This window comes from Mustela lutreola, chromosome 4, assembly GCF_030435805.1.
Source record: "Mustela lutreola isolate mMusLut2 chromosome 4, mMusLut2.pri, whole genome shotgun sequence".
NCBI lineage: Eukaryota > Metazoa > Chordata > Mammalia > Carnivora > Mustelidae > Mustela > Mustela lutreola.
The window spans coordinates 199,937,682-199,962,454 of NC_081293.1; the positions used below are offsets into that span (position 1 = coordinate 199,937,682).

A 24,773-nucleotide genomic window follows, 5' to 3' on the forward strand; every position below is an offset into this window, starting at 1 on the left:
TCCCTATTTCTGGTGCCTTCCGCTTTAGGCTGTCAGAGGGTCACCTGCACCCGCGGGCCAGAAGCCCGGACACTCCTGTGTGCCTTGCCTGCTCCGAGTCATCAGCTCCACGAGCCTAGGTCCAGGCCTGCGACAGACGGTGGTCAAAGGCCCCCGTGCCCGGCACAACCTCCTCACGGCAGCAGGAGGCCCTCTGGCTGGGCAGCTGTCCATCTGCGAGTCCCGTGTCCTCCTCTAGCCAGGCCTGTCCCCCTCATCTGCTGCGACGATTCTCAACCTTTCCAGGTAAAGGCACCTCTTCTTAACATCCAAATTTGCGCCGTGAGGCCCATAACCTGATGGGAGCTGTGGGTTTAGTACTTTCTGAGAAAACAGACGGCACCTGAAAAGCTCTGCGTTCGACGATCACATTAGCACCCACACAGATGTGAGGCACAATTTATATACGTGTACGTATATATGCACATGAATATGCGTGTTCAAAAATACGTATGCCTGTACGTGTATCCTTAACATACATACCCACAAACATGTATTTATAAACATCGATACCCACAAATATATATATTTATATAAAAATATACACCTACACATCTGTACACGGACGCATACGCCCGCAGATACGTACGTAGATGTGTACGGCCACAAACCCACAGGTGGCTATAACAAAGAGGCCCCAAAACGTAGTCTATCTGCCAAGAACACGGAGGTTTAATTTCTCTGATGACGCGCTTCTGCAGGAAAGGGGACACAGGCGCGACAGCTCTGGTCCAGGGGGTCATTTGGAAACCCACGTCCCTCCCTGCTGTTGTCCAACAGGACTCTCCGTGATGGCGGAAACATTCTGCGCGTGCCCTCTCCAGCATGGTAGCCGCTAGGCCACGTGGCCCCCAGGCACTCACAGTGTGGCTGGTGCACCTGAGAAGCCAAGCTTGAGTTTTGTTTAAGCTTAGCTCATTTAAATGAGCTGCCCATGGGGCTGGTGGCCAACGGCATGGGACAGCATGACTCCACCCCAGCCCTGATGGTTCCCATCCAAGAGACCCTGCTCGGAGGGGGCAGCCGCAGGGGGAGCACTGTGTCCGCTCACACTGTCTTAGAGAATCGGTCCAGGGCCACTCCTCAAGGCAAGGAGCTCGGGGCAAGGGACTGACCGGGCAGCTGTGGCAGGGATGCGCCAAGTTACCGCACAGGGACAGGGGATACTGGTGATCGTTGTCTGAGCTGAGTCCCCTGAACCTGATATGTGCCCTTTGTTCCGTGTGTAGCCTCTGGCCGTCACCGCACACCCAGGAGTCCTTGACTAGAGGCGGCCGCCCTCCTGGCTCGGTTCCTAGTCAGTCCTTTCCTGTCGGACACCGGAGCCCGTTCTGAGCTCTGCGCCCCCCTGCCGGTTGCTGATCTTTCCCTGATCCCCTTGGACAGGGCTCCCTGCCGCTTGGGGCCCCGCTGCTCTGGGGACTGGCCCCTGTAGCCCTTGGGACACCCCACCCCAGGTGTCTGGACTCAGAGCGGCCCGAGAGCCCCCACATCATTGTCAAAAGACCTGGCTGGCTCTTGGCTCCTTCCGTCTCTCCAGCAGCCCTGAGAGGGACTGTCCGTTCTGCCTGGGGAGTGAACTCTGCTTGGCATCCTTCCCTAAGTCCTCTTCCCGCGAACAAAGTCTGGGGTCCAGCCCTCCTGTCACACAGAGAGACGCCAGGACGCTTGCCGGCATTCTCCGCTTTGTCTAACAGGAGATCTGACCACTTCAGACTTCCCATCCATCCGTATTTGTGGACTGTTTCTGTACAGTGGGAGCCGGAGGCCCGGGGCCGCAGGGCGCTGCTCCTGCCGGGGCCCCTGAGCGGCAGCAACTAGCGCTCCCAGCTGCAGGGTCTCAGGCCGAACGGCAGATTCTGTGGTCGCCGTACACGTAGTGTGACCGTGTGACACGACTACTCACACCAGGACTGTGCCATCGAGACTGTCCTCTGCCCATGGAACCCAGGCTCAGGGGGCAGAGCCTGGTCTGAAGGGCTGAGCAGTTTCCCAGCAGAAGGAGAGCGCTGCTGGGCGGGCAGCCAGGGGACGGGACTGCGGGCCTTCCCGGGCGGGACGCTCTGCGGGGAGCTCGGATCTGGGCCCAGGCAGATGCTTCCTCAGGGCTGCAGACTTCCTCACTCCTGAATGAGTGCCCAACAGCGGGGAAGGGTCCTGGCGGCCCCTGAGTCCCAGACACGGTGGCTGGGCATGAGTCTGTGCACGTGGAGGGGGCCCCAATGCCGGTGGGACCAGCAGGGCTTGGGATGGAGGGAGGCCAGCCCCAGGCAAGTCGGAAGGAAGCCCTCCCTGGCTGCCGGGCTGGGCCTCGGGAAGAGTGGAGAACACAGAGGCTGGAAGTCGGCAAAGAGCCTGCCTTCGTGGATGGGCAAAGAGCCTGCCTTCGTGGACGGCCTAAGGAGCCAGGAGAGGCCGTGGAGCGTGCTGTGGTTGGAAACATGCGGCCGGAGGCCTATCTGGGGGCAGAGAAAGGGCGGTTGGACGGAGGGCCAGAGAGAAGGGCTAGCGGCCTGCACTGGGCCCGGAGGCCTCAGCAGGGAACCCCAAGGAACAGAGGCTAAGAGAGGCGGCTGAGGCTGGAGGCTGCGTGGTTTCGGCAGCTGGCAGAACAGGGCTGCGCCCGCCGAGCCGGCACCTGCCCCTTCTCCTTGGTCAAGGGAGAGCAGGGCCCCGTCCAGACACCCCCATCCCTTCCACCCAGCACAGGCTGGGGCCACCGAGTCGCAGGGCAACGCCGCTTTGCTGCTAAGTGTTGTTGGCTGTCCCCCTCGGGCACATCGCATCCCCACCCCGGTCAGCAGAGGAGGAGGGATCCTCGCGACAGGAACAAATCTCCTGGGGGAGCCCCCTCCCCGGGCCCTGGCCCCTGGCCTGCCCCTTGCTCCCAGGGCTCGTCCCGAGCACCCCTGGGCGGAACTTCATGGTTCAGAAGCCACCAGAAGGGGAAGGGTGAATGGCAGCCGTTCCCAGAGTCCGCCCGAGCCCGGAAGGGGCCGAGCCGGGCTGCACGCTCGGCTGCGTTTTCTGTGTGCCCGGGACTTTAAAAGTGGGAAGAGCCGAGGCCCAGAGAGAAAAGAAGGAACATCTCAGGAAGTGCGGGGGCGTCTGCTCCCACCGGTGGTTCTACATTTCTAATCGGGGCAGGGCTTGGTGTGGGGACATGAGGCCCGGAGGCTTGGCCACAGGGCAGAGCATCAGGGACGGGCCTGACTGCAGCAGGGAGGGGGCCCCTGGGCAAGGCTGGAATTCCTCCCCAGCGTGGGGTTTGCTACAGGACAGCGTTCTCTTCCGTCCTCGTGTGACGGTGTCATTCTCAGATGCTTACCATTACCTGACAGTGTTAGGGACACGTGTCACTGACGGGCAAGGAGCTGTTTGGAGAAAAGACCCCCTCGTGCCAAGCCGGCAGCTCAGCCCCAAAGCCCATGAGGCCGGAGCTGTCTAAGCACCTGGGCTTGGGGCTTGGGGCTAGGGGTCCAGAACCTTCTCCCTTTACGGCCTGAGGTCCCTTCTGCATGAGGACGGTGCAGTGGGGCTCAGAGCCGGTCCCGGAGGCCGGCCGCCCCTCGGGCTGTTGCCATGGTTGGCTCCAGGCATCCTTGGGGGCGCAGGAAGCACGGTGGCCCACTCGATGGGGCCTGAGAGAATGGGCTCGTGGGGAAGACGGAAATTTCTCTAGAAGTGTGCAAACAGTTTAGTGAAACCCACAGAAACAAAAGGAAAAGAAGGGAAGACAAAGCCACAAAGGGCGCAGAGCGAAGCCAGACTCAGCCCGGAGATGAGGCTCGTGGGAGGAGCAGGGCGGGGGGGGGGTGGGGGGCGGCGGGTGTCGTCCGGGCACCAGGGATGGGGACGAGCGACCAGGGAGAGGAGAGCCTGCGGAGCCTCTGAGGGGCTCCCGAGGGCAGGAGGGGACGGCGAGGGGAGCGGAAGAGGGGCCGAAACACGTGGACAGGAGCAGTCGAGGGGGACGGGTGGGGACAGCCTCATGGAGCAGAGCTTACGGCGGTGCCGGTACCGTCGGATCGGGGAGGGGGCAGAGGAGCGCGGCCTCTCGCTTTCCCAGCGCAGCACAGACCTGGAGCCAAGCGTGAGGGATGACCAAGGTCGCCCGCCGGCTCTCCTGGGTCTGTCCCAAGCTCTTTCCTCCCAGCCTGCTGTTCATTCCTGGCCCGGCTCCTCCCTCCTTCCTGCCCCCCTCCCCGCCTCCCTCCTTGCTTTCTACTGAGGTTCAGCGGGCCTGTAACAGCACGGGCCCTCGGGTGTGGGGCACAATGCCCGGATGCTTGCATCTGCGGGAAACGGCGTGCCAGGCAGCCTGGCGGCTGTGGCTGGCAACACCGGGGTGCGTATCTAACCGCGGCGGAGAGGGGGCATCTCCAAAGTCCCCGTCACACCCAGGGGATCTGGTGACCGTAAGGTGACAGATGTTAACTAGACTTGTGGGCTGGCTTCGCCGTATATTCAGCCTGCTCTGCAATCGCTGTCGCAGCGGGCCTCTGGGATCCAGAAACCTGGAGGGAGGAAGAATGATGCAGAGAGGGAGGGAAGTAGCGACCGGCCAGGAAGCAAGAGGGGCAGAGCTCAGGCTGCAGGGCCTACAGGGGTGCAAGGCCAGGAGGCAGGGGTGGCAGCCGCTGGAGGAGCAGGGGGACAATGGGGAGGCAGGAGGTAGTGAGAGGAGGGGGCAGCTGGTGGAAGGAGACGGCTGGGGGGCAGCTGGACGAGGGGCAGCTGTTGGCGGAGGAGGAAGAGGAGCTGGAGGAAGTGGAGGGGAAGTTAGAGATGGAGCAGCTGGAGGAGGGGGAGAAGCTGGAGGAGGGGGAGGAGCAGCTGGAGGAGGGGGAGGAGCAGCTGGAGGAGGGGGAGAAGCTGTAGGAGGTGGAGCAGCTGGAGGAGGGGGAGGAGCAGCTGGAAGATGAGGAGCAGCTGGAGGAGGAGTGGCTAGAGGAGGGGGAGGAGTATCTGGAGGCAGAGGAGCAGCTAGAGGAGGAGCAGCTGGAGGAGGAGCAGCTGGAGGGGGGAACAGCTGGAGGAGGAGCAGCAGCTGGTGGAGGGGGTGGAGAAGCTGGAAGAGGGGGAGCAGCTGGAGGAGGAGGAGCAGCTAGAGGAGGAGCAGCTGGAGGAGGAGTAGCTGGAGGAGGAGGAGTAGCTAGTGGAAGAGCAGCTGGAGGGGGAGGAGCAGCTGGAGGAGGGGGAGGAGCAGCTGGAGGAGGGAGAGGAGCAGCTAGAGGGAGAGGAGCAGCTGGAGGAGGGGGAGGAGTAGCTGGAGGCAGAGGAGCAGCTAGAGGAGGAGCAGCTGGAGGAGGGGGAACAGCTGGAGGAGGAGGAGCAGCTGGTAGAGGGGGAGGAACAGCTGGAAGAGGGGGAATAGCTGGAGGAGTAGGAGCAGCTGGAGGAGGAGTGGCTAGAGGAGGGGGAGAAGCTGGAAGAGGGGGAGGAGCAGCTGGAAGAAGAGGAGCAGCTAGAGGAGGAGCAGCTGGAGGAGGAGGAGCAGCTGGAGGAAGAGCAGCTGGAGGAGAGGGAGCAGCTGGAGGAGGGGGAGGAGTAGCTGGAGGCAGAGGAGCAGCTGGAGAAGGAGGAGCAGCTGGAAGAGGGGGAGGAACAGCTGGAAGAGGGGGAATAGCTGGAGAAGGAGGAGCAGCTGGAGGAGGTAGAGCAGCTGGAGGAGGGGGAGGAGTAGCTGGAGGCAGAGGAGCAGCTAGAGGAGGAGCAGCTGGAAGAGGGGGAGGAACAGCTGGAAGAGGGGGAATAGCTGGAGGAGGAGGAGCAGCTGGTGGAGGAGTGGCTAGAGGAGGGGGAGAAGCTGGAAGAGGGGGAGGAGCAGCTGGAGGAGGAGCAGCAGCTAGAGGAGGAGCAGCTGGAGGAGGAGCAGCTGGAAGAGGGGGAACAGTTGGAAGAGGGGGAGGAACAGCTGGAGGGGGCAGAGCAGCTGGAGGAGGAGCAGCTGGAGGACAGGGAGCAGCTGGAAGAGGGGGAGGGGGAGCTGCTAGAGGAGAAGGGGCAGATGGAAGAGTGGGAGCTACTAGAGGAATGTGGGGGGCACCTGGAAGAGGGGAGAGCTTTGGAGGAGGGCCAGGCAGCTGGAGGGGTGGGAGGAGCATCGGGGGAGGGGGAGGCAGCTGGAGGAAAGAGACAGCTGGTGAGGCAGCTGGAGGAGGGGGAGCTGCTGGAGGAGGAGGAAAAGCAGCTGGAGGAGGAGCAGCTGGAGGAGGAGCAGCCAGAGGAGGGGGAGCTGCTGGAGAAGTGTCCAGGACCACCTTGGCCATGGCACGCAGGCTAGCCTGGAGCAGGAACAGATGGAGAGGGGCTGATTCGGGGTGGGGGCAGTAAGGTGGGGAGCGATGGGGCAGAGATGCGGTGACCACCTCTGGTCAAACAGGAGAGAGGAAGACAGCCCTGGAGGGAGCGCGGGTCCTTTCCTGCCATGAAATCTCTGTGGCGCCTCGGAGCATCTTTGGTGGGGAGCGATGACCCTGTGCGGGCGCACAGTAATCCTGACCTCCACAGGGATGCGAACACAAGTAAGAGGAGGGGGAGACGTAGGGGAAGTTACACCTTCGATTTATGGAAACGCTGAAAGAGTCCAATCGCGGGACATCTGGGGGGGCTTACTTGTTAAGTGCCTGCCTTTGGCTCAGTCATGATCCCAGGGTTCTGGGGTCGAGCCCCGCATCGGGCTCCCCACTCCCCTGAAATCCTGCTTCCCCCTCTGCCTCTGCCACTCCCCCTGGGGAGCAGAAGATTTATTCTCTCTGTCAATAAATAAATAAAATCTTAAAAAAAGAGAGAGAATCCAATTGCCAACATTTTCATTTGGAGTATTTGTTGAAAGAAAAAAATACTCATATACTGTTTCGTCCTTTTTGGTGTATATTTCCAGAAACATGAAACTTGTCTGTATTGTCAGGGGCTACTTATCCCCCGAGCACTCTATCTTGTACAGAATTTTGGCAACACAGGACCCGAAGACCCAATGACCACATCTTCCACTGTACTCAAAATATGGCAAGTTGAAGCAAGTGGTTCACCTATCTGTAAGTATTTATTTCTTTTAAATCTAAACTTGATTTGAAGGATTTCTTTAAGCAGTCCTATTATTAGTCTTATTGCTAATTTTAAAAAAGATTTTATTTATTTATTTGACACAGAGAGAGAGAGAGAGAGACAGTGAGAGAGGGAACACAAGCAGGGGGAGTGGGAGAGGGAGAAACAGGCTCCCCGCCAAGGAGGGATCCCAACTCAGGACTCGATCCCAGGACGCTGGGATCATGACCTGAGCCAAAGGCAGAGGCTTAACCCACTGAGCCACCCAGACGCCCTCTTATTGCTAATTTTATCGTGCTACCCAAAATGAGCACTAGGGATGGAATTTTCAAGATTTTCTGTGATAAAATGAATCTTCTAATTCCCCCGATTGAGTGACTCTACATGTGTGGTCCAGGCTTGAATTTTATATTCTCAGGAGCTCTTTTCCTATTTCCTAAAATGCCTTTTTCCGTGTCTTACACCTCTGTCAAGGGTCTTCTTCACGGGCGGTAAAGGTGGTCCAGCGACCTTCTCGGATGAGCTCTCTGGGATGCTAATGGGAGGGGCTGGGGGGAGCGCGGAGAGGTCAGCTCTTTGCCTTCAGTGGAAGGTCGCGTGTGGGGTTCTGACCTGCTGCGTCGCCTTAGACCAGACAGCGAGCCTCTCTGTGCCTCATGTTCCTGTCTGCACGAGTTGACCTCTCTCTGTTTGCTTTAGGGCCGGAGGTCTTCCCCGGGGTTCTGCATCCTGTTCTCACTAACCAATGCCTACTGGCAATTGGCCAGTTCTTTTCACTGTGAAACAGACCTAATGATGCCACGAGAGGAGTCAGCCTTGCCTGTGACCTTGTTGCCAATTCCTTTAAGATTTTACTTTAATTCCCATGAGTTCACGTACGGTGTCGTGTTAGTTTCAGACGCGCCCCGGAGCGATGCAGCCCGTCCTGCCCCAGGGCGCGTCCCTCGGGTGCGCTCCTTCATCCCCGTCCTGGCCCCCGCTGCCCCGGCCACCTCCCCTCTGGTGACCAGCACTGTGTTCTCTGTAGGGAAGGTCTGGTTCTTGGTTTGTCCCTGTTTCTCTTTCTTCCCGCTTCACTCATTTGTTCTGTTTCTCGGACCCCGGCCGTGAGTGCGGTCGTGCGGTGGTGTCCTGTGCCTTCTCGCCCTTAGCCTGATGCTCTGTCCCTCCCGTTGCCAGTGAAACCACAGACACGTTCACGTCCTGCTGCTGTTGTTGCCGGTGAATGGCGAGGCCGTCTCTGCTTGTCGCTTCTTCAAAATCATTGATTAGACCTGTGAGGGCATCTTCTTATCTAACATATTAGCAAAGAAACACATCACAGTTAAAATATATTTGGTAAGTATTTCAGTCTAGTTGGGTTTCTGGTGATCGTCTACATCTCCTGGATGCACACGTACATATCCATCAGAGGACGGCGTGGTCATGGGCTTCCCAAGGCTCCCCGGCATTAAAAGAGGCTAAGAAACTCTGCTTTAGAGGGAGGTTGAGAGGCGAAATGCACGTTTACCAAAGGACCAGCAGCCTTCTGAGGGCAGAAGGAGAGAAAAGGAACTTCAAAGAACAAGTGTCATGAGGACGGAGAGCGACCAACGCAGCGCACAGGGAGCGCAGCCTGACCCTGCGGCAATACCCTAAATTACCGTATTTGGGGCAGCCATTCCCTCGGGATGGTTTTTGGGCCCCTGCTCCGAGCCTGCAGTGTCTGTGGACACAGATGCCATGACAGCCAACACCGCACACCGAGCCTGGCCTCTGTGACGCTGCAGATGGACGTGGTCGCCCCCATCCCCGAGCTCAGCCCCCACACTAGGGCCATGCCCTCTGCCTCCCATGGGCACATACTTTCCTGTTGTGACCTTTAGGGGTGATGTCACCCGCCGACAAGGTCATGTTTGAGCAGCCTCAGTCCTAGAGTCCTGCGACTTCCATTCCAGTGCTCTGTCCACGGGGCTCCGGGGGATCTGGAGGCCCAGATGCCTGGTCTCCCGCCCTCGTGCCCTTACATCGGGACCCAAGGCACCTCAGGGACTCTCCTGTCCAACCAGTCCGTCTTCACTGCATCAGAGGGGCTCCCCGCTGGGGCTGCAGTGGGGATACCAGGACCTTCGAATGTGGCCACTCCTGTCTCTCCAGACCCTGGTTTCTTCATCTGCATGGGGCAAAAAGAATTGTATTTCTACAAAAGGTTGTGTGAGGGTGACGGGAAGGGGTGCCTGTGGGAGGGACTGTAATGTCCTGTTCATGGTTCTCCCCAGCATGGCCAGCACGAGAGCAGTGGAGTGCCCCTGGGAGGTCCAGGCGACCCAGCTGGGGCTCTGCGCCCCAGTTGGGGAAGCTGCCAGCCGGCCGTGCTGGAGGGCCTGGACTGTCCTCACTGAAGACAAGGCATCTTCCAATTACGAGAAGACTTTCTGGATGCCTCACGCATAGGGAGCCAGCTCAAGAGGGCAGGCGCTGTCCTAGGCTCAATGGCATCACGGGTCCTATGGTGCCAAGCTGTTGGAGGTCTTCATGCGGCCTCGAGAAGCCCCAGGGAGCAGCTCCCACCCCGCACCCGCGCCCGTCTCCCGTCTGCCCAGACTCACGGCGCTTCCCCGTCTGCAACGTCCCCTCAAGGGAAGCTGTTCCGAACTGGCCAAGGTTCAGCTACCAAAAGTCACCTCCACCCTGTTCACGCTCACAGAAGACTGGAAACAACCCAAGTGACCCAACGCGGGCGACGAGCTCCTAGAGCTGCTGTGCCCGCCGGGAGTGAGCCCCTTGCCACTCTGACGAGCTGTGTTGCAGGAAAATATCAAGCACCAGAAGAAAGTTCTAGCACTTCGAGTGGAAGTTCTGGGCCAGAGAACACCTGGCTGCACAACTAACTCACATGCATGCACACACGTGCCCTCCCACACACGCGTGCACACTTACATATAGACGCAAACAATTATCTGGGTGATGGGACATACGAATGTCTTTATTCTTTTCTTTTTAAATCTTCATTTTTCTAAATACAGGTTTTTTTTTTTTTTTTTTTTTTTTACTTAGAAGAAAAAAATGCGTGCGTGTGTGTGTGCGCACGCGTGTGTGTGTGTGTGATATTTTCCTTTTTGTCTGGTTTTAAAGGAGACTCAAGCCACAGAGACTGAGGGGCCGCCTTTGTGGCCATCCTGCTTGGGGCACTGGCCACCCACCTGTCCAGCGCCCAGCGAGCCCTTGTTTGACCGGCACCTCCCAAGTGTTTGGAGGACCCAGGATTCCCGCAGTGTGGCCCCTGGGGACCCCAACCTGCCCTGCGGCCTCCAGGAGAGGCAAGGGCAGAAGGCAGTGGACGATCTTGAATGTGGTCTTCCCAGGAGGACAGGGAGAGGGACCAGCAGTGTCTGTTCAGTGGGTTCCAGGCAGAGTGGGTCAGGCCGGCAGACACACCAGGGAGCAGAAGGTCACGGAGTCCCTAGCTGAACAGCGTCCCTTGGTCCCTAGCTGGGTTTGGAGACGATCTCCCAGAGTCAGGCTTTCAGAGGGAGGACGACCAGGCTGCAAACTGGCCACAGGCACTTAATCAAACAGAAACGAAAACCCCAGAAGGGTCCAGGCGATTCCGTCTGCTCTCCTGCACCCCCTGCACGGCAGGAGCCTAACTGTAAAGGAGAATTCTGTGCTTTCTGCTCGGCTGGAAAGTAGCAAGAGGAGATGACATAGTTTTGCGGTCTGAGTTTGTGTTCAGCTCAAAGTAACATGCCTGCCCCAAATCTGCCCCTACAGGCGACCAGGCAAGGCAAGTCCGGGGGGACACCAGCCGCAGGCGCTGCCAGGGCCGCGAATGGCGACGGCCCCCGGGGAGACAGGCAGGCCTGGCGTTCTTGCCAGCCCGTCTGCAAATCTGACAACTGCCCCCCCTCAGGTCTGTCTCTGTCTCGGCTGGGATCACAGGTGACCTGGAAGTGTCGACTCCCCTGCAAGGTGCCCGCCAGGGGCTTGATGGAAAGACCACCCAGCCGCTCTGCCCACCGCCCCCTCCCAAGGTCTCTGCCTCTTCCTTCTCAGGGCAGGAGACCCTGGAGGTCTGTGTGGGCTCCTCGCCCCCCTGGATCCCCCCCTCGCTCCCACCAACGGCCCCTGAAGGGAGCAGAGTTCCAGCCCCCACCTCTCATCAGCAGGCGGTCAGGGTAGGGTTTCTTCCGGACACCAGCCGGGGTCTTTTCTGGGTCTGCCTTTCCCACGACTGACCTCAAAAACGCTGGGGGCCCAGGAGGAGGTGGCCTTCTCGAGGACAAAGATGAGGCCCCCAGTGCTTGTCCAGCGTGGCGGGCAGCCGCGTTCACACTGACGCCTCCGGCGGGGTCACCCTCATCTCCACTTCCCATTGAGAATCCCCAGCTTCCCCGTCGGAACGTGGAGGGGCCCCTGCCCACCTCCCCTCTGCCTTTCCCGGTGGGGCCTCACAGCACACAGGTGTCTGACAAAACATGGGGGTCGGCAAGTGTTGTCATGTAGGGGGACCGTTACTGGGGGGCGCAGGTTGCTGGGGGCCATTACTGGGGGACACAGGCTGCTGGGGACCATTACTGGGGGGCGCAGGCTGCTGGGGACCGTTACTGGGGGGGGCGCGGGCTGCTGGGGGCCGTTACTGGGGGGCGCAGGCTGCTGGGGGCCGTTACTGGAGGGGGCGCAGGCTGCTGGGGGCCGTTACTGGGGGAGGCGCAGGCTGCTGGGGGCCGTTACTGGGGGAGGCGCAGGCTGCTCGGGTCTGTTACTGGGGGGGGGGCGCAGGCTGCTGGGGGCTGTTACTGGGGGGGTGCAGGCTGCTGGGGACCGTTACTGGGGGGCACAGGCTGCTAGGGGCACCCCCAGCCCCAGGCAGGCAGCATCGAGTCTGTGTGAGCTTGTGGGTGCGTAGGAAGAGGGTTTGGGTGAGAAGTTTCTCTGGTTCGGGCCCACGGCTCACTCTGAGCGGAACACGAAGCCGGGATTCCGGGCCCAGCCTGAGCGCAGAGCCGGGAGCGGGGCTGCCGTGGAGGAGAGAAGAAACGGAAGGAGCCGCGCTTTGTCTGTGGCAGTGGCGGCCCATGGTGTTGTCTCCTCGGGGACGCAGGGCCGGACGGCCGGGCTCCAGGGCAAGCTCGGGCTGCTCAGAGCAAGGCAGCAGGCCAGCGCCGGAGAAAGGGCGGCCCACCTGGGCCCACTGCCCCAGGGGCTCGGGTCACGCCACGGCAGTCCCCGGGGGGAGCTATGGGGGTGTCCGGGCCGGGAGGGATCGGGCCCGTGTGGTTACTCCCCTCTGGCCTAGTGTATCAGGGAACACTTCCGTCTGTGGGAGTAAGTCATCCGAGCTAGAAGAACAAAGGCTTTGATGGGTTTGACACTCAGTCGCCAGGTAGAAGGAAAACCATTTCTTTTAAAAAAAAAGTCTTAAGGTTCAAACACCACCCCCGCTGGCGGAGAGTCGGCCCCGTTTGCGGCTCCGATCTGGCCTCTGTCTCCTGCAGGAGCCTGCAGCACCACTGGGCCTGGACACGGGGCCACTGGGCCTCACACGGGGTCACGGGACTTCCTGTGGCTTGTGATAGGCAAACGGCCACGCCACTGCCGCCACGCGAGGCTGAGCCAGAGCCTGGACGCTTTCACCCTGGAAACCGGCCGAGGCTTCAGGATCCATGATGTATACAAAATGGAGCAAATTCACAGCATCTCCTGTTCCCCACTGGGGGTCCTACTAAAAACCCAAACCCAACCAAACAACCCCCCAAAACAAAAAAATAAAACAAAAATACCTCACTGAAGTGGCCCTTTAATCTTAGGGCATTAAAATTTAATCACCAGCTCTGATTGCATATAAAGGCATTTCAAGGGTGTATTTTCACCTTAAGGTCTAATAATTTAATAACACTCATTGAACCGCATTTGTATCAGACTTCGCTCTGTTTTAATACAATGTTGCTTTAAACAGGGCCCATTTTTAATGGGGGCCAAATAGACTATTTTTTGGTTCTCTGCTTTCTTCTACAAACCACAGGGCATGAAGATGCTTAATCAGCGCCCTTTGATGAAGAACAACAAAGCCATAAAGATCATTTCTATCAGACAATGAAAGTCACCTGATTGGAATCTTCTCTCTCTCTGTTGAGAGTGGTGTTACCTCAAGGATTACCATCACCCTTTCTCGGCTGGTATCCGAGACTGTGCTGCAGAGGAACTCCCACTTGTTCGGAAAGTGGCTTTGAGGCCAAAACCTTAATATAAAATGTCAGGAGTACATTCTAACTCTTCGGGTGCCAGCCTCGCTATTCATGAAGTTGGAAATCGGTATTAATATTTTAACTTATCACTTACAGGATCTTTCCGGGTCTCAGCCATGCTTAATTAGCTGACACTGGCCATCCGACCTTCTGTTATGTAACCTGCATACCTTCCACACTGGCTTAGTAACAGCCCCGAACGGAGGAGGAAGTTCCCGGAGCCTCTGTCTGCTCCAAGGGCAGACTTGCGCGGCTCGGGGGTGTGTCCCAGCTCAGCCAAGTGTGCCGCCGGCTGTCGCCCACGCTGGCGTCGGGGGGAACACGGCTGTGCTCTCGCCTATTTAACTGCTCCCCTCACTGTACGGGCTTCCACTTTGTGCCCTTATGTTTTGGGGGTTACGGTCTCGACCCGCGGCTGGCCAGATCAAATCTGTGTTCCGTAATAACCAGCCACATCACAATACAATTCTGATGCGTTTCCAGCAGAGTCTCCAAGCTCGTTGTTTTCCAGGAACTTCTTAACAGATGGACTGTGTTTTGTAACTATCTTGTGACATAGACTATTTTCTATATATCTGTTAAAATTTAGCATATTTTTTTCTTTCTTGAAAATCAAGATTAAGGAGCACAGGAATGATTTTTTTTTTTCCCCTTAAGGAATTACAGAAATTTCCAGACACGTTTTCCTCTGAGATGTGCACCTTGGAGCGATCCCAGCTTCACGTGACTTCCCGGGGTCCAGACCTCATTTCCATGTACGGGGGTGGGTTTGCGCGCATCTGTGTTTCCGTGCTCCCGCCTGTCTCCAGGGCCCTCCGAGCACCCAGAAAGGTGGAGAACTCTACTTCTGATTGTTCAGACCCACCTCACAAGCCACACTAGATTTCTTACAGACAAATGAGCTCACTGTACATTAAATTTAATCACCATCTCCAAGAAGGGCAGGTTCTGGAAATGGACAAAACCAGTGGGCTGTTCCCCCTCAGCAAATACACGTTCAGGGCCAGGGGCATTGGGTACTAAGGGAGAGGACATGGTCGTCTACTGCGTCTTATCCTAGGTAGCGCAAGGGCAGTGAACGTCCATGATTCCGGACTCCAATTTCATTTCTCTCCTTCGGTCTTTGATCTATCCAGTTCCTTGCTGTAAATCCAGGCACCTAATCTGAGAATTTCAGGAAATGTATGAAGGGGCAGAAAGTTACAGGCAGAAAATCATAGCAAAACATACACTTGTGTCTAACAGGTGTTGTGACCATTTACTCTCATTGCTAATTACATTTTGGTATAAAACTACGTAATATACTATTGGGTGGGCTTCGAGATTTAAGATTAGCTCCAAAATTTGTGTCAAATCTTCAAACAGGCCACAGCATCACATCAAAGAATGGCTTCTCCTCCAATTCCATTATAACCTGAATTTTAAGAGTGATAGCTTAAAATTTTTTTTATTTACATGAAGCCATTACATACATGAATATATACCAACCCAAGCCGAGAAGTAGGCAGAACAAATATAACCAGCTATTGACTCTGGTTTTTTAGGGCTTGTCTTAGTAAATCAAGTATTGATTTCTCCCATTTGGGACTTTGGCTCAATTCCACTTTCCACTCCTCGGTGAAATGGATTCAGTGGTCTTGGCTTATTCTTAGCAAGTAGTGATCCACGTAACAGAATATAAACAGTGCATTGCAGCCAATTTGGTTTCTCTTTATGAGAACAGGTTCCCAGAGCCTTCCAGGGAGACCCAAAGAACCTGTCTCATAAAAGCACGACTTGAAACCACTGCCCGAACGTGCCTGCTCTCCCCATTATTTTAATGAACATCACACCCCCCACTTTTTTTCCTCCAGGAATCTTTCTGACCCAGAATTAAGTTGCTTTTCATTGATTCTGAGAAACTTTTGTGCCACACTTTGGGTGTTTGGGTGTTGCTTTTTTTTTTTTCCCCCAGGCTTTTTGCTTTGTTTTGGTTTGGGTCAACAAGCGTCATTAAGAAGGCGGGACTGTGGCTCAGAGGGATGCTAAAGCGAGCAACTATTCTGTCTCATTATCGCTCATTAGTGAAAGCACCACAGCCTGACTGTGCCCTACAGGAAACACCCGCATGTCTGCAGCTGTAAGAAACGTGGTGATCGTGTCTATCCCACAAACGTATATTTAATCAGTAACTTAGCAAGTCACAGTATTTACATGAGCTTAACAAGTTTGAGCTGGGAAAAAAATTCTGGAAAGAACCAGTAGGTAAGTCAGGAGCTACCAAAAGTCTTCGAAGACACAAGACTAGTTCTCCTCAGAGATAAGAAACAACTGAAAAGCCATATTTGGCAAGACCTTCAAGGATCGCTATTAGAGGCGAGATGCGTGGTTCTCTCCGGTCAAAGCAAGCGTTTCACCACCCGTGAGAACTTCCACGGGGGAAGGAAGACGGAGCCCTCAGGTTCACTTAGGTTGTTAGCTGTGTCTGTATCTGAGACTTTGTGACAATGACCAGTGAGAGTCTGGAAAGCCTGAGGTCACACTTGCATGGTCACGGATGTGCCAGCTCTGGGCGCACCTGCCCACCACGGCCACGGTCATGCTCTCATGAAGGAATCAGGCTCGTGGGCAGTGCACCTACCAAGGAAGCCCAAGTCTGGGAGGTGTTCGTGACTCGGAGCTATCTGAAATGCTGAATTAATCTTAAATAGACAGGTTTACGTAAAGATGTAGGGACCGTGCTGTAAATCACAACTTTGCTATCTGACTGAAAGATGGGGCTAATTGTTCTGGAAGCCCATTTCCATTTTCTATCAGTGCAGGTTCCCTGGGCTCCAATACGTAGGGTCTGTCCTTGTTAACCAGCTACAGATGTGTCCAAACATCACATGCCTTTCCGTTTCCCCAAAGAAACAAGTGACATGAATCTAAAATTCTGACTTCCAGTAAGAAGTGAGGGGAAAGAAGGGAAAAAGTGGAAACTGCTTCCCCTTAATTTTGGTAAATGTTCCTAAGTTTCAGAACTCCCTCCTTGCCGAAGCCTTAGCTGAGTTTTTCAGGCAATGATGGACCACATTACAAGAGAGATTTTGCTCTTTGAGGGCAGAATTTATCTTATCCTATCTGGAAAATTCTCACTGCCAACAACAAGCATTTCTTCTTTTAAAAAGAAGTGTGTGGAACACATCCTGACATTTTAAATAATTAAAGTCAGATTCCATTGAATGTAAATTTAACAGAGACAGTGAAATACCCAAGAGCAATATGTTTACTAGGTTCTGCATAAAGTGTGATCAATGGGTGATTTCTCGTAAGATCTTCCCTCCCCTCCACCTCCACACCTACCAAAACACCCAAGTCGGGAGAATAACAGGTTAGTTAGGAGGAAGATACACATGCTGGCTGTTAGCCGAAAGTCTTTTAAAACACACACACGCTAGAGTTTGCAGCAAAACAAAACATGGTCATTGGTATCATCTTTGAAGAATGCACAGTGTAATCATAAATCGACTTTCTGAATCATCTGAATTCAGAAGGTACGCATGAGAAAGACCACCGTCCTGCTCGCTGTAAAAATATTCATTATTTTTTATGTATTCAATTACATTTTAGAGATTAAAAAGTTTTTAAACTTAGGGTTTAAAGCTGGAAATTTGATTTTCATTCCTGATATAAAATAAGCTTGTTTCTTTTACTGATCACCATATAGATCCAAGAAGACATAATCTGGAATTTGTAGCAATATATTTTCTTAATTTCCTGACCAATCAAGTATTTAAGAAATCAAATCAAGTTCTTATCAAAGAGAACGGGATACTTGTAGACGTGCACCAAATCAACAATATGCATGATCAGATCCTTATTTCATTTATGAAATGGCTTCGCTTTTTTCTTATTATCAAATTAAATGCTTTACTCCCAACTCTGTCTGTACCAAAATCCAGAAAGCTGATTTGTTTTATGCCTTCCTTCACCTCCCTATAGAAAGAACCAGGAAGAACCAGGTTTGTTGTGATGCCAAACAACGGATTTTCCAAAAAAATGTCCTACATGAGACGACATGGTATAAATGAGAGATGCAGACTTTCTTCCCATGAAGAAACAAGAAGATATGAACGTGGCTGTTGACCTGTGCGCCGCGGCTCCCCTCACCACCTGATGGGCCTGGCACCCTAGAGCTCGGTCTGCTTAGCAGCGGTTTTGCAGAGATCTGGGGGGGAAAAAGTTACACAACATCACTCTCACATTTAATCACAGCGTGTGAGTCACTAACCTTCTGCAAAACCCCACATTTTTACGGAAGCATATTTTAAAACCTTTTTTGTCGTGGAAATTTTCAAATACACACACAAGCAGATAAAAGGGTATAGTCTACTCCCTCGGACTCCAAACCTAGCCTCGACACCTGTCAAAGCTACTCTAGTCCCATCTTCCAGCCTTTTTTTCCTGGAATATTTAAAAACCCAAGCCCAGGGATCATACCGCTTTGCCCATGGCCTTGGGAGTATTTAAGGAATGCTTTAAATTGGGGCACAGCACGCCTGGCGTTTATCCCAAGGAGCAGAGAGGCAAGGAGATGCTCTAACACACACTCCTTTTCCAACTGGAAGCAATTCATGCCAATTCTCTTTAAAAAGACTACGGATTATTTTAACTACATCGTTTATTTAAAACGGGAATATACCGACCTTTGAAAGTAATCATTTGGCATATTATCATTCAATACTATCATTTGGAAGGCTGCACAGAAAGGTAAAAATGCTTTTCCTTTAAATGCAGGCTAAACATTTCAAGATACTTGGTGCCTTATTTCCTGTGTTGCCTTCAAATGATCATGTGACAGATTCGTCAGTCTAACAGTTTAAATGTTCAGATTTACTATGAAAGCAGAAGTGACGTGCGTCCCGAAGACATTTCTGTCTTTGCGTCGACACTGTCACACTCTAGCTAATGACGACCCCACAAACCGCAGACTACCCATTCACCCATGATCTAGAGTGTTACGTTCTCTACCATCAGTGGAATGTAGCTATACTTTTTATCATGACCCAATTATCGTATTAAGATTTTAAAACATCATCTTGACTTCAAGACGTTAAAATGACAATCTGGCAAAGCCTGGGTCACGGGCCACAAAATATTCCATCAGGAAAATCTAATGAGCTGGCTTTTCTTCTTCTTCTTTTTATTATTTTTGTCTAGGGGAAAACTCCCCCAGATTACGTATGGGGTAGCCCTCTTATTCTGTCTTACACCCCAACAACGGGATATATTTGGTGAACTTTTGTTTTATGCAGTGATTAAAGTGGCGGGGTATCCACAGCCCCATCTGCAATCAGATCATCTTTCACTGAGGTTTTCTGTACTGATTCAAAAGGTGGAACATAATGTTTGTGAAAATCCCACTGATGTGTTATTTTAAAATCCAAACGGTCATCTTGAATGTAATAGATGTTTTCTCCATCCTCCCCCGTTTGCTGTTTGTGGCTGGGGGTGTACTGGGGGTGTACTCCACTTAAGGAATCAGTGGACGGGAGGGATCTCTCCTGACGCACGCACACACCAAATCACCACGACGCACTCTTCCAACACCTTACAATTTCATGTCAATTCTACCTCACGAAAGCAGAAGTCTTAAAGTCTGGGAGTGTGCCCTCATCTGTGACTACATAATTATTGAAAGATTAAAGTGAATTGACCTACGTGAAAGAGAAAAAAGCAAAATTCATATATAAACGCATATAAGAAACGCACGTGCACACACACATGCATAAAGTAGAAAAAGGGACCAACTTTCCAATTAGAGCTCTAGTTCTAGAAGCATCTGTTTAAGAGAAGTTATCTCCTTAAAAACAGTCTGTAGACATTTTTGCAGACCTCAGTGGAGTGTCTTGGATACCGCAGACTCTGGGTAGCACGTCACTGGTTAAGGCATGTTCAGAGCCTCTAGTACACGTCTGTACACACACACACACCCATGTCTTCCAAACATCTTTAAAATGAGGAGGCCCATCACAGTAAAGTTGCGGGACAACAGATCAAGGTAAAGTATTACCTCGAGAAGCAGGGCACGGACGCCGAGCTCACACAGGACACCTGCTACCCCATATAAACATTCCATGGGAGAGCACCCAGTTCTTCTACCGCGGGAGCGTCTCACCTTCTACGCGGTCATCTGAAACTGTCCCAATATGTCAAAACACACCGCTTCTTTGTTGTCGGGGTCCACACATGCCATTTTTCTTACTGATGTGTTGCTTTAGCCTTTTCTGGCAATAATTTTTAAGTTTGAAAAACGTCCATCTTGCTATGGGCTGTTAACTTACTTCAACAGTAGCAGACTCGGGGGTGTGGGGGGGCGAGTCTAGCCTCTTTTCAGGATTAACATACCCGCAGTTTTTAACTGATATCCGTAACCTCCATAAATGGGTTTCACTGAGAAACCCAGCTTGGAGACCACGGCACTGTGGTGCAGTCAGAGACGGTTACCTCTGGGGTGGCTAGCTGGCCTTCTCGGGAGTCCCGCGGCCCTGATGTTTCTGTTTAGAGTGTAAGGACTTCGCCAGTTTTCAAACAATTAAACGCTATTGAGAATTAGTTATCTAATGTTTTATGTTACACCAGTAGCCGTGCGTGTATCTTAGTTTCCCCTTATGCTCATATTTTCTCGGGGTTCACATTATTTTTCTAATTATAAATACGCAAAAGGAGTGAAAAGACATTACTGAACTCAAGTCAAACTGCGGCATTTAGGAACAGAGCCTTTCCCCCAGGATCTGATTATGTGGGTCAAGGGCTGCTGTGAAGACTTGGTGGAAGTTTCTCAGGCCTGCCTGTAAGGTCTGAACAGGTGTTTATAGAGCAAATGTGTTGCATTTGCCACAGATGGTTATGATGAGTCCAAACCCTTTGTGAGGAAAAAACAGGAAAACAGACATTTTCTGGCTTGGTCATTGCATTTTTGCTTGTATCTTCAAGCATATGTACATCTCCAAATTGTTTGAAAAACTTTGGAAATACTTTCTTTGGGAAATCGAGGCTATGCCCTTACTGATGTGAATTTCACAACATTGCAACATTAGGTAACTGAACTCCAGGAGCCGGCTCTCCCCCACCCGGACGACCCTAGTCCCGGACAACCCTAACTGCGTCATGCCGTGTACTCTTCTTCAAACTCCCAACCAAACTGAATCTTATTATTATTTTTCAAACTGGATTTTAAGCAGAAAACAACCCTATTATCTACTCAGAGTAAGAAAACTTTTCCCTATTAATGTGCATTTATAACTTTCTTCTTTAATAACTTTCAATGACATGGATATTTACCTACAAATGTGCAGTAAACATTATTTTAAGGATTTTGGCACTAAATTCGATACTGCGGATGCAGGTGCATTATACTTTATTATAAGCAATTGCTAAATATCTCAAGATTCTGCAGTGGCGTAAAAGTACTTCCAGGACTTTAAATCACTGTCTTCATATGTATGGTTCATTTTCTGCAAGATCTCTGAAAAGGCTGCCCAACTTGGCTACATCCTGGTAAGTGTTTTAAATAAGCATCATAGTGATACTCCCCTAGAAGGTTCACAGGCCACCAAACAGGTAGAAAGGCCAATGGTAGTAACATAGTTTCAACTTCGCATGAATCAAGCTCTGTAATTTATCTAGCTTCTGAGTGTGTGTCTGTGTGTGAATATAACTCAAGTATTCTTTTCTACCCTCTGCCAGAAAGAAAAATATTTTAAGAACAAGTGGATTTCTGGGAAATTAACTTGAAAAACAAATATCCAGCTCCCCTTACCGATCAACAAACAAACACACAAAAACCTTTTCAAAATCTCGCACTAAATAAAGATCCCACCTTCTGTCTGCAGGCAAGTCCTAAAGAGATTCTCCTTCCTGATGCAGGATGGAGAAGCCCAGCTCTCTCGGAGTTTGGAAAGAGAAAGTGCTTTGGATCCGTCCAATTCTGATGAGCACGTGGTCCCTAACATCTGAGAGTCTAGCCTGAGCCCCTTAGACTTTGCTGACAAAGCAGAGGCAAGAAGTGTCAAGGAGGGAGCTGGAGCCCCCGGAGCCCTGTGGTTCTGTTTGTTTGTTCTCTCCCACTTGGTGTCTTTCTGATTCAGTGGAGAGCCCTCGGTGGCAGGGAGAAAGCAAGGCGCCGTTTGAAAAAACATGGTGCGGCGCAGGGGGAGAAGGGGTGGGCGCGCGAGGACACATGTTACATCAGACACAGTACCTGCCTTTCCACTGCACAGCTTGTCAGCGAGGTGATGTGCCTCCTGGGCGATAAGGGAGAGTATCTCGTCTTCGTGCTCCTCTAGTATGGCCTCGCACTGCGGAAACGGAATCACAGCACAGGTGGAGAGACACGCACGGGGCGTCTGGTTAGAAGCGCTTACCAACATTTTCTTAGCTGGAAATAGAAAATCGGGTTGCCAAGGTGGCCCATTTTTATTAGCCCCTTTGGTGTAAGACATCGCGGCATTCGCGGCATTGGCTCGACCCCCTCTCCCCAGAATGTTAATTGCATCATTTTCCTGGGACTTAACCAACTGATTAGTGGTGTTGAAAGACGAGGGTAAGGGAGGAAGCTAGTTCTTCGGATCTGTTCCTCTCCTTACATGGGAATGTGAGGACTAGGAAGAAATGGGTCTCCTAGGTGGGGCCGAAAAGTCTTAGCTTTGTTTTTGTTTGTTTTAGAGCCCTTCAAAGAACACAGCTCCTTGGAAATGGTTAAACCCGGTTCCCTCAGATTTAACAGGACAATCCACGTTGTGGTTTTAAAACAGAGTCTGAAGTGTGAAAACAATCCTGAAAGCGATCAAAACAGACCGGGCCTCAATCCCACTGTGGGTAACAGGCTTGACAGTTACTCGGGGGAAGTTTCTTTTCCTACCATTTAGAGATCCATTCATAATTTCACTCTGCTTCTACCTCCAAATCTAACTTTTCAGAGAAGAGGGGGCCCAAATTTGCCCAGACATTAAAAAAAAAAAAAAAAATCTTCAATTCTAAGTAAAGTGTGTGTCTGTGTTAGAGACGCACAGGGCTACAGTTTCAGGAATTAGGAAGCTGCAGAAGGGCATTCACTCGAGACTTGCAAATCATTTTCCAAGTTCATTAAGCAAGACTTTAAAATTTTTCAATGGCCTTTAAAAATATTTAAATTCCACTATAATGTGTTGATTTAAAACCTGTGAAATGCAAGCACACTCACTCACTGCAATTTCTCGTCCACAGCACTTTTAACCTGGAATTATTGCCTCTACTTTTTAATTAAAATGAAATCTTCAAAAGTCAGCTAAAGCCCTTATTTCAGGGTTTCAGCATGCCTGACATTTTGGCCAATGTGTGAACTTAATACATTTTTTAAACAGGCTTTCCCATCAGTTCGTCTGATTCAACAGCATTAAGTAAAGTGAAATATATTGGAATATATTTTGCCTGGCACATTCTAGCAACCCAGAGGCCAGCCTTCATCTAAAATAAACACTGTACTGGACGGAAGTTTGGCATTAAGCCAGCTATCATACCTAAGCCTTTGTTTAACTTAGTTTGTGCTAAAATACTTGAATTAACTCAGGAAAGAAATTCTCTCTCTTCTGTGAAGCCTGAAGGGGGGTGGGGGGGACGGATGATGTATATCACTCTTCCTCTACCATTTGGCTGTAAATATTTGAAAGCGACATTCATTTTAATTTGGATTTTAACCTAGGAGCCACGACCCCTGATTCTTTCTGTGGGAACCTGGAAGGGACTCCTCCCCAAGCCCCACGGCACAGAAACACACAGACTGTGTCTCAGAGTCCCTGGGAGCTACCACAGCACTTTCTGGAAAATGTCTCCTGTCTCCAGAGCCCCCGTTAGGTGTCTCACATTGCTCAATGCCCGGTCACACTGAAAAGGCAGGACCACAAAGCAAACATAGCATTCATCTCCAAACTCACCAACCCAAGCAAATAGCGAAAAAGAGAAACCAGAGAGTGTTTCTGGCGCCCAGGGTTCACCTGCCCGGGAAGAGAGCTTACCGCGAATTTCAAAGGTCTGTAAGCATCAGAATAGAAATAGAATTTTTTAAATTCTTTGTATATTGTGTCTCCTTTCCTTGGGGCAAATCTCTTAAACGCCTTCTCCTTGGTCACCGGGTCTTCTTCCAGCTTGTATTCGCTCATGCGCTCGCACACGCCGTCCAACAGGTCGGCCAGGAAAGCCTCCGAGCGGGCCAGGGGGACCTGCGGAGACAACACGGGCAGGGAAGCGGTCTTGTGCGCTCGGGGCGCTCGGGGCTCGCGGGGAGGCACATGGAGACATTCGCCACCCCGTGAACGCCGACCTGCGTCCCCCGCGCAGCAGAACGTGCGCGCGGCCGGCCTCTTTACAGAATTTACCAAGCGAGCTTAAACGCTGCTTGTGGAAAAGGGCGGGTGTTTGCAAGGGGGCAGGCAAGACCCTACACGCAAACTGGGAAGTCCACTTGTGCGGGCCATCCTCCCGGAAAGTCCCCGAGCACGCGCACGAAGGCACCGAGTACAGAAAATGGCTGTGATTGTGGACTTGCAGGGGAGCGGGAGAGAGAGGGCGGAAGGGGGAGAGAGAGACGCGGAACCTGGACAGGACGAGAGGGGCCGGGGAGGGACGGAGGCGCGGCGAGCAGCGCGCCCCTCGCAGCCCGGCCCAGCCCGGCGGAGCCCAGAGGTGCGCCCCGGGGCGCGGGTGCCGCGCTGACGCCCGCGGGCGCGGGGGGAGAGGGGCGGGCAGGGCGGCCCCCGGCGCGGCCGCGGGCTCTGGGGCCAGCTGGTGCCCGTCGCCGCGCGCCCCGCTCCCTCCGGGATCCGGCGAGGATTCAGAGGACCCCGCGGCCGCCACCTCCGCCCCGCGCGGGGGTCAAAGAGCGCCCCGCGCCCTTGGAAACCGAGACAAAAACTCGGGGCCCGTCTAGACAGGTCAAGGTGCAGGATGCGGCGTCCCCGCGGCTCCTTCCGGAAGGGGGCGGGGACCCGCCAAGGGCGCCGCGGACGCGCCCGGCCCGGCCTCTGCGGGCTTTCTCCCTCGCCACCCTCTGCTGATCAAAGTCGGAAGTTTGCATGACAACCGCGCTGAAAGGGGCTGAATCGCAAATGAACTCGGTTTCGGCGATGTTGATCCATCCAGACTCCATTGTCCGCTTTCAGACGCAGTGTGAACCCTTCCGGTGCCGGCGACCGCGCGGCTTGGAGGCGCGCGCTCGGGGCGCACAAAGGGTCCCCGCGCCTCCCGCCATCTGGCCGCGGGTTCCCGGGCGAGCGCAGCCCGGCGCGGTGGCCCTGCCCGCCCGCGCCTTCGGACCGCCGCTCCCGGGTAGGCCGCTCCGGGCCCCCCGCCCCGCCGTCCGCCCCCGCTCCGGGAGGGGTTGACTGCGTGGAAAACAGAACCGTGGACGGGGAAAAGCCAAAAAAAATCCGCCCCTGGTTCACTTCCCGCGGCCCCCAG

At 53.3% G+C, this 24,773-nt stretch overlaps 1 protein-coding gene and 1 long non-coding RNA gene across 4 annotated transcripts; one reads left to right on the top strand and one right to left on the bottom strand.

Moving 5' to 3' along the window:
* Nucleotides 1–4,149: 4,149 nt before the first annotated feature.
* Nucleotides 4,150–9,399, top strand: LOC131830482 (uncharacterized). The gene is made up of 4 exons (XR_009353179.1): nt 4,150–4,387; nt 6,425–6,566; nt 6,926–7,079; nt 8,269–9,399. It is a non-coding gene; the product is annotated as an uncharacterized LOC131830482 (long non-coding RNA).
* A 4,820-nt stretch (nt 9,400–14,219) lies between these two features.
* On the bottom strand, nt 14,220–24,019 carry CNPY1 (canopy FGF signaling regulator 1). 3 transcript variants are annotated; one of them, XM_059172355.1, is made up of 4 exons: nt 23,911–24,019; nt 23,333–23,536; nt 21,541–21,637; nt 14,220–17,505 (listed from the first exon to the last, which is right to left on the bottom strand). In XM_059172355.1, exons 2-4 carry the CDS (start codon nt 23,474–23,476, stop codon nt 17,468–17,470), a joined length of 279 nt encoding a protein of 92 aa, XP_059028338.1. In that variant the 5' UTR covers nt 23,477–23,536; nt 23,911–24,019; the 3' UTR covers nt 14,220–17,467. The 3 variants fall into 3 exon arrangements, with proteins under 3 accessions (XP_059028338.1, XP_059028336.1, XP_059028337.1); XM_059172353.1 differs by lacking the exon at nt 23,911–24,019 and adding an exon at nt 23,759–23,903; XM_059172354.1 differs by lacking the exon at nt 23,911–24,019 and adding an exon at nt 23,693–23,893.
* Between the last annotated feature and the right edge of the window lie 754 nt (nt 24,020–24,773).

Coding starts and splice junctions, on each gene's coding strand:
- CNPY1 (XM_059172353.1), bottom strand. CDS start 23,791: ATGGCCCGCACAAGTGGACTTCCCAGTTTGCGT. Junction 23,537..23,758: donor GTGGACTTCCCAGTTTGCGT/GTAGGGTCTTGC, acceptor TTGTCTCCGCAG/GTCCCCCTGGCCCGCTCGGA. Junction 21,638..23,332: donor ACAGACCTTTGAAATTCGCG/GTAAGCTCTCTT, acceptor CCGTTTCCGCAG/TGCGAGGCCATACTAGAGGA.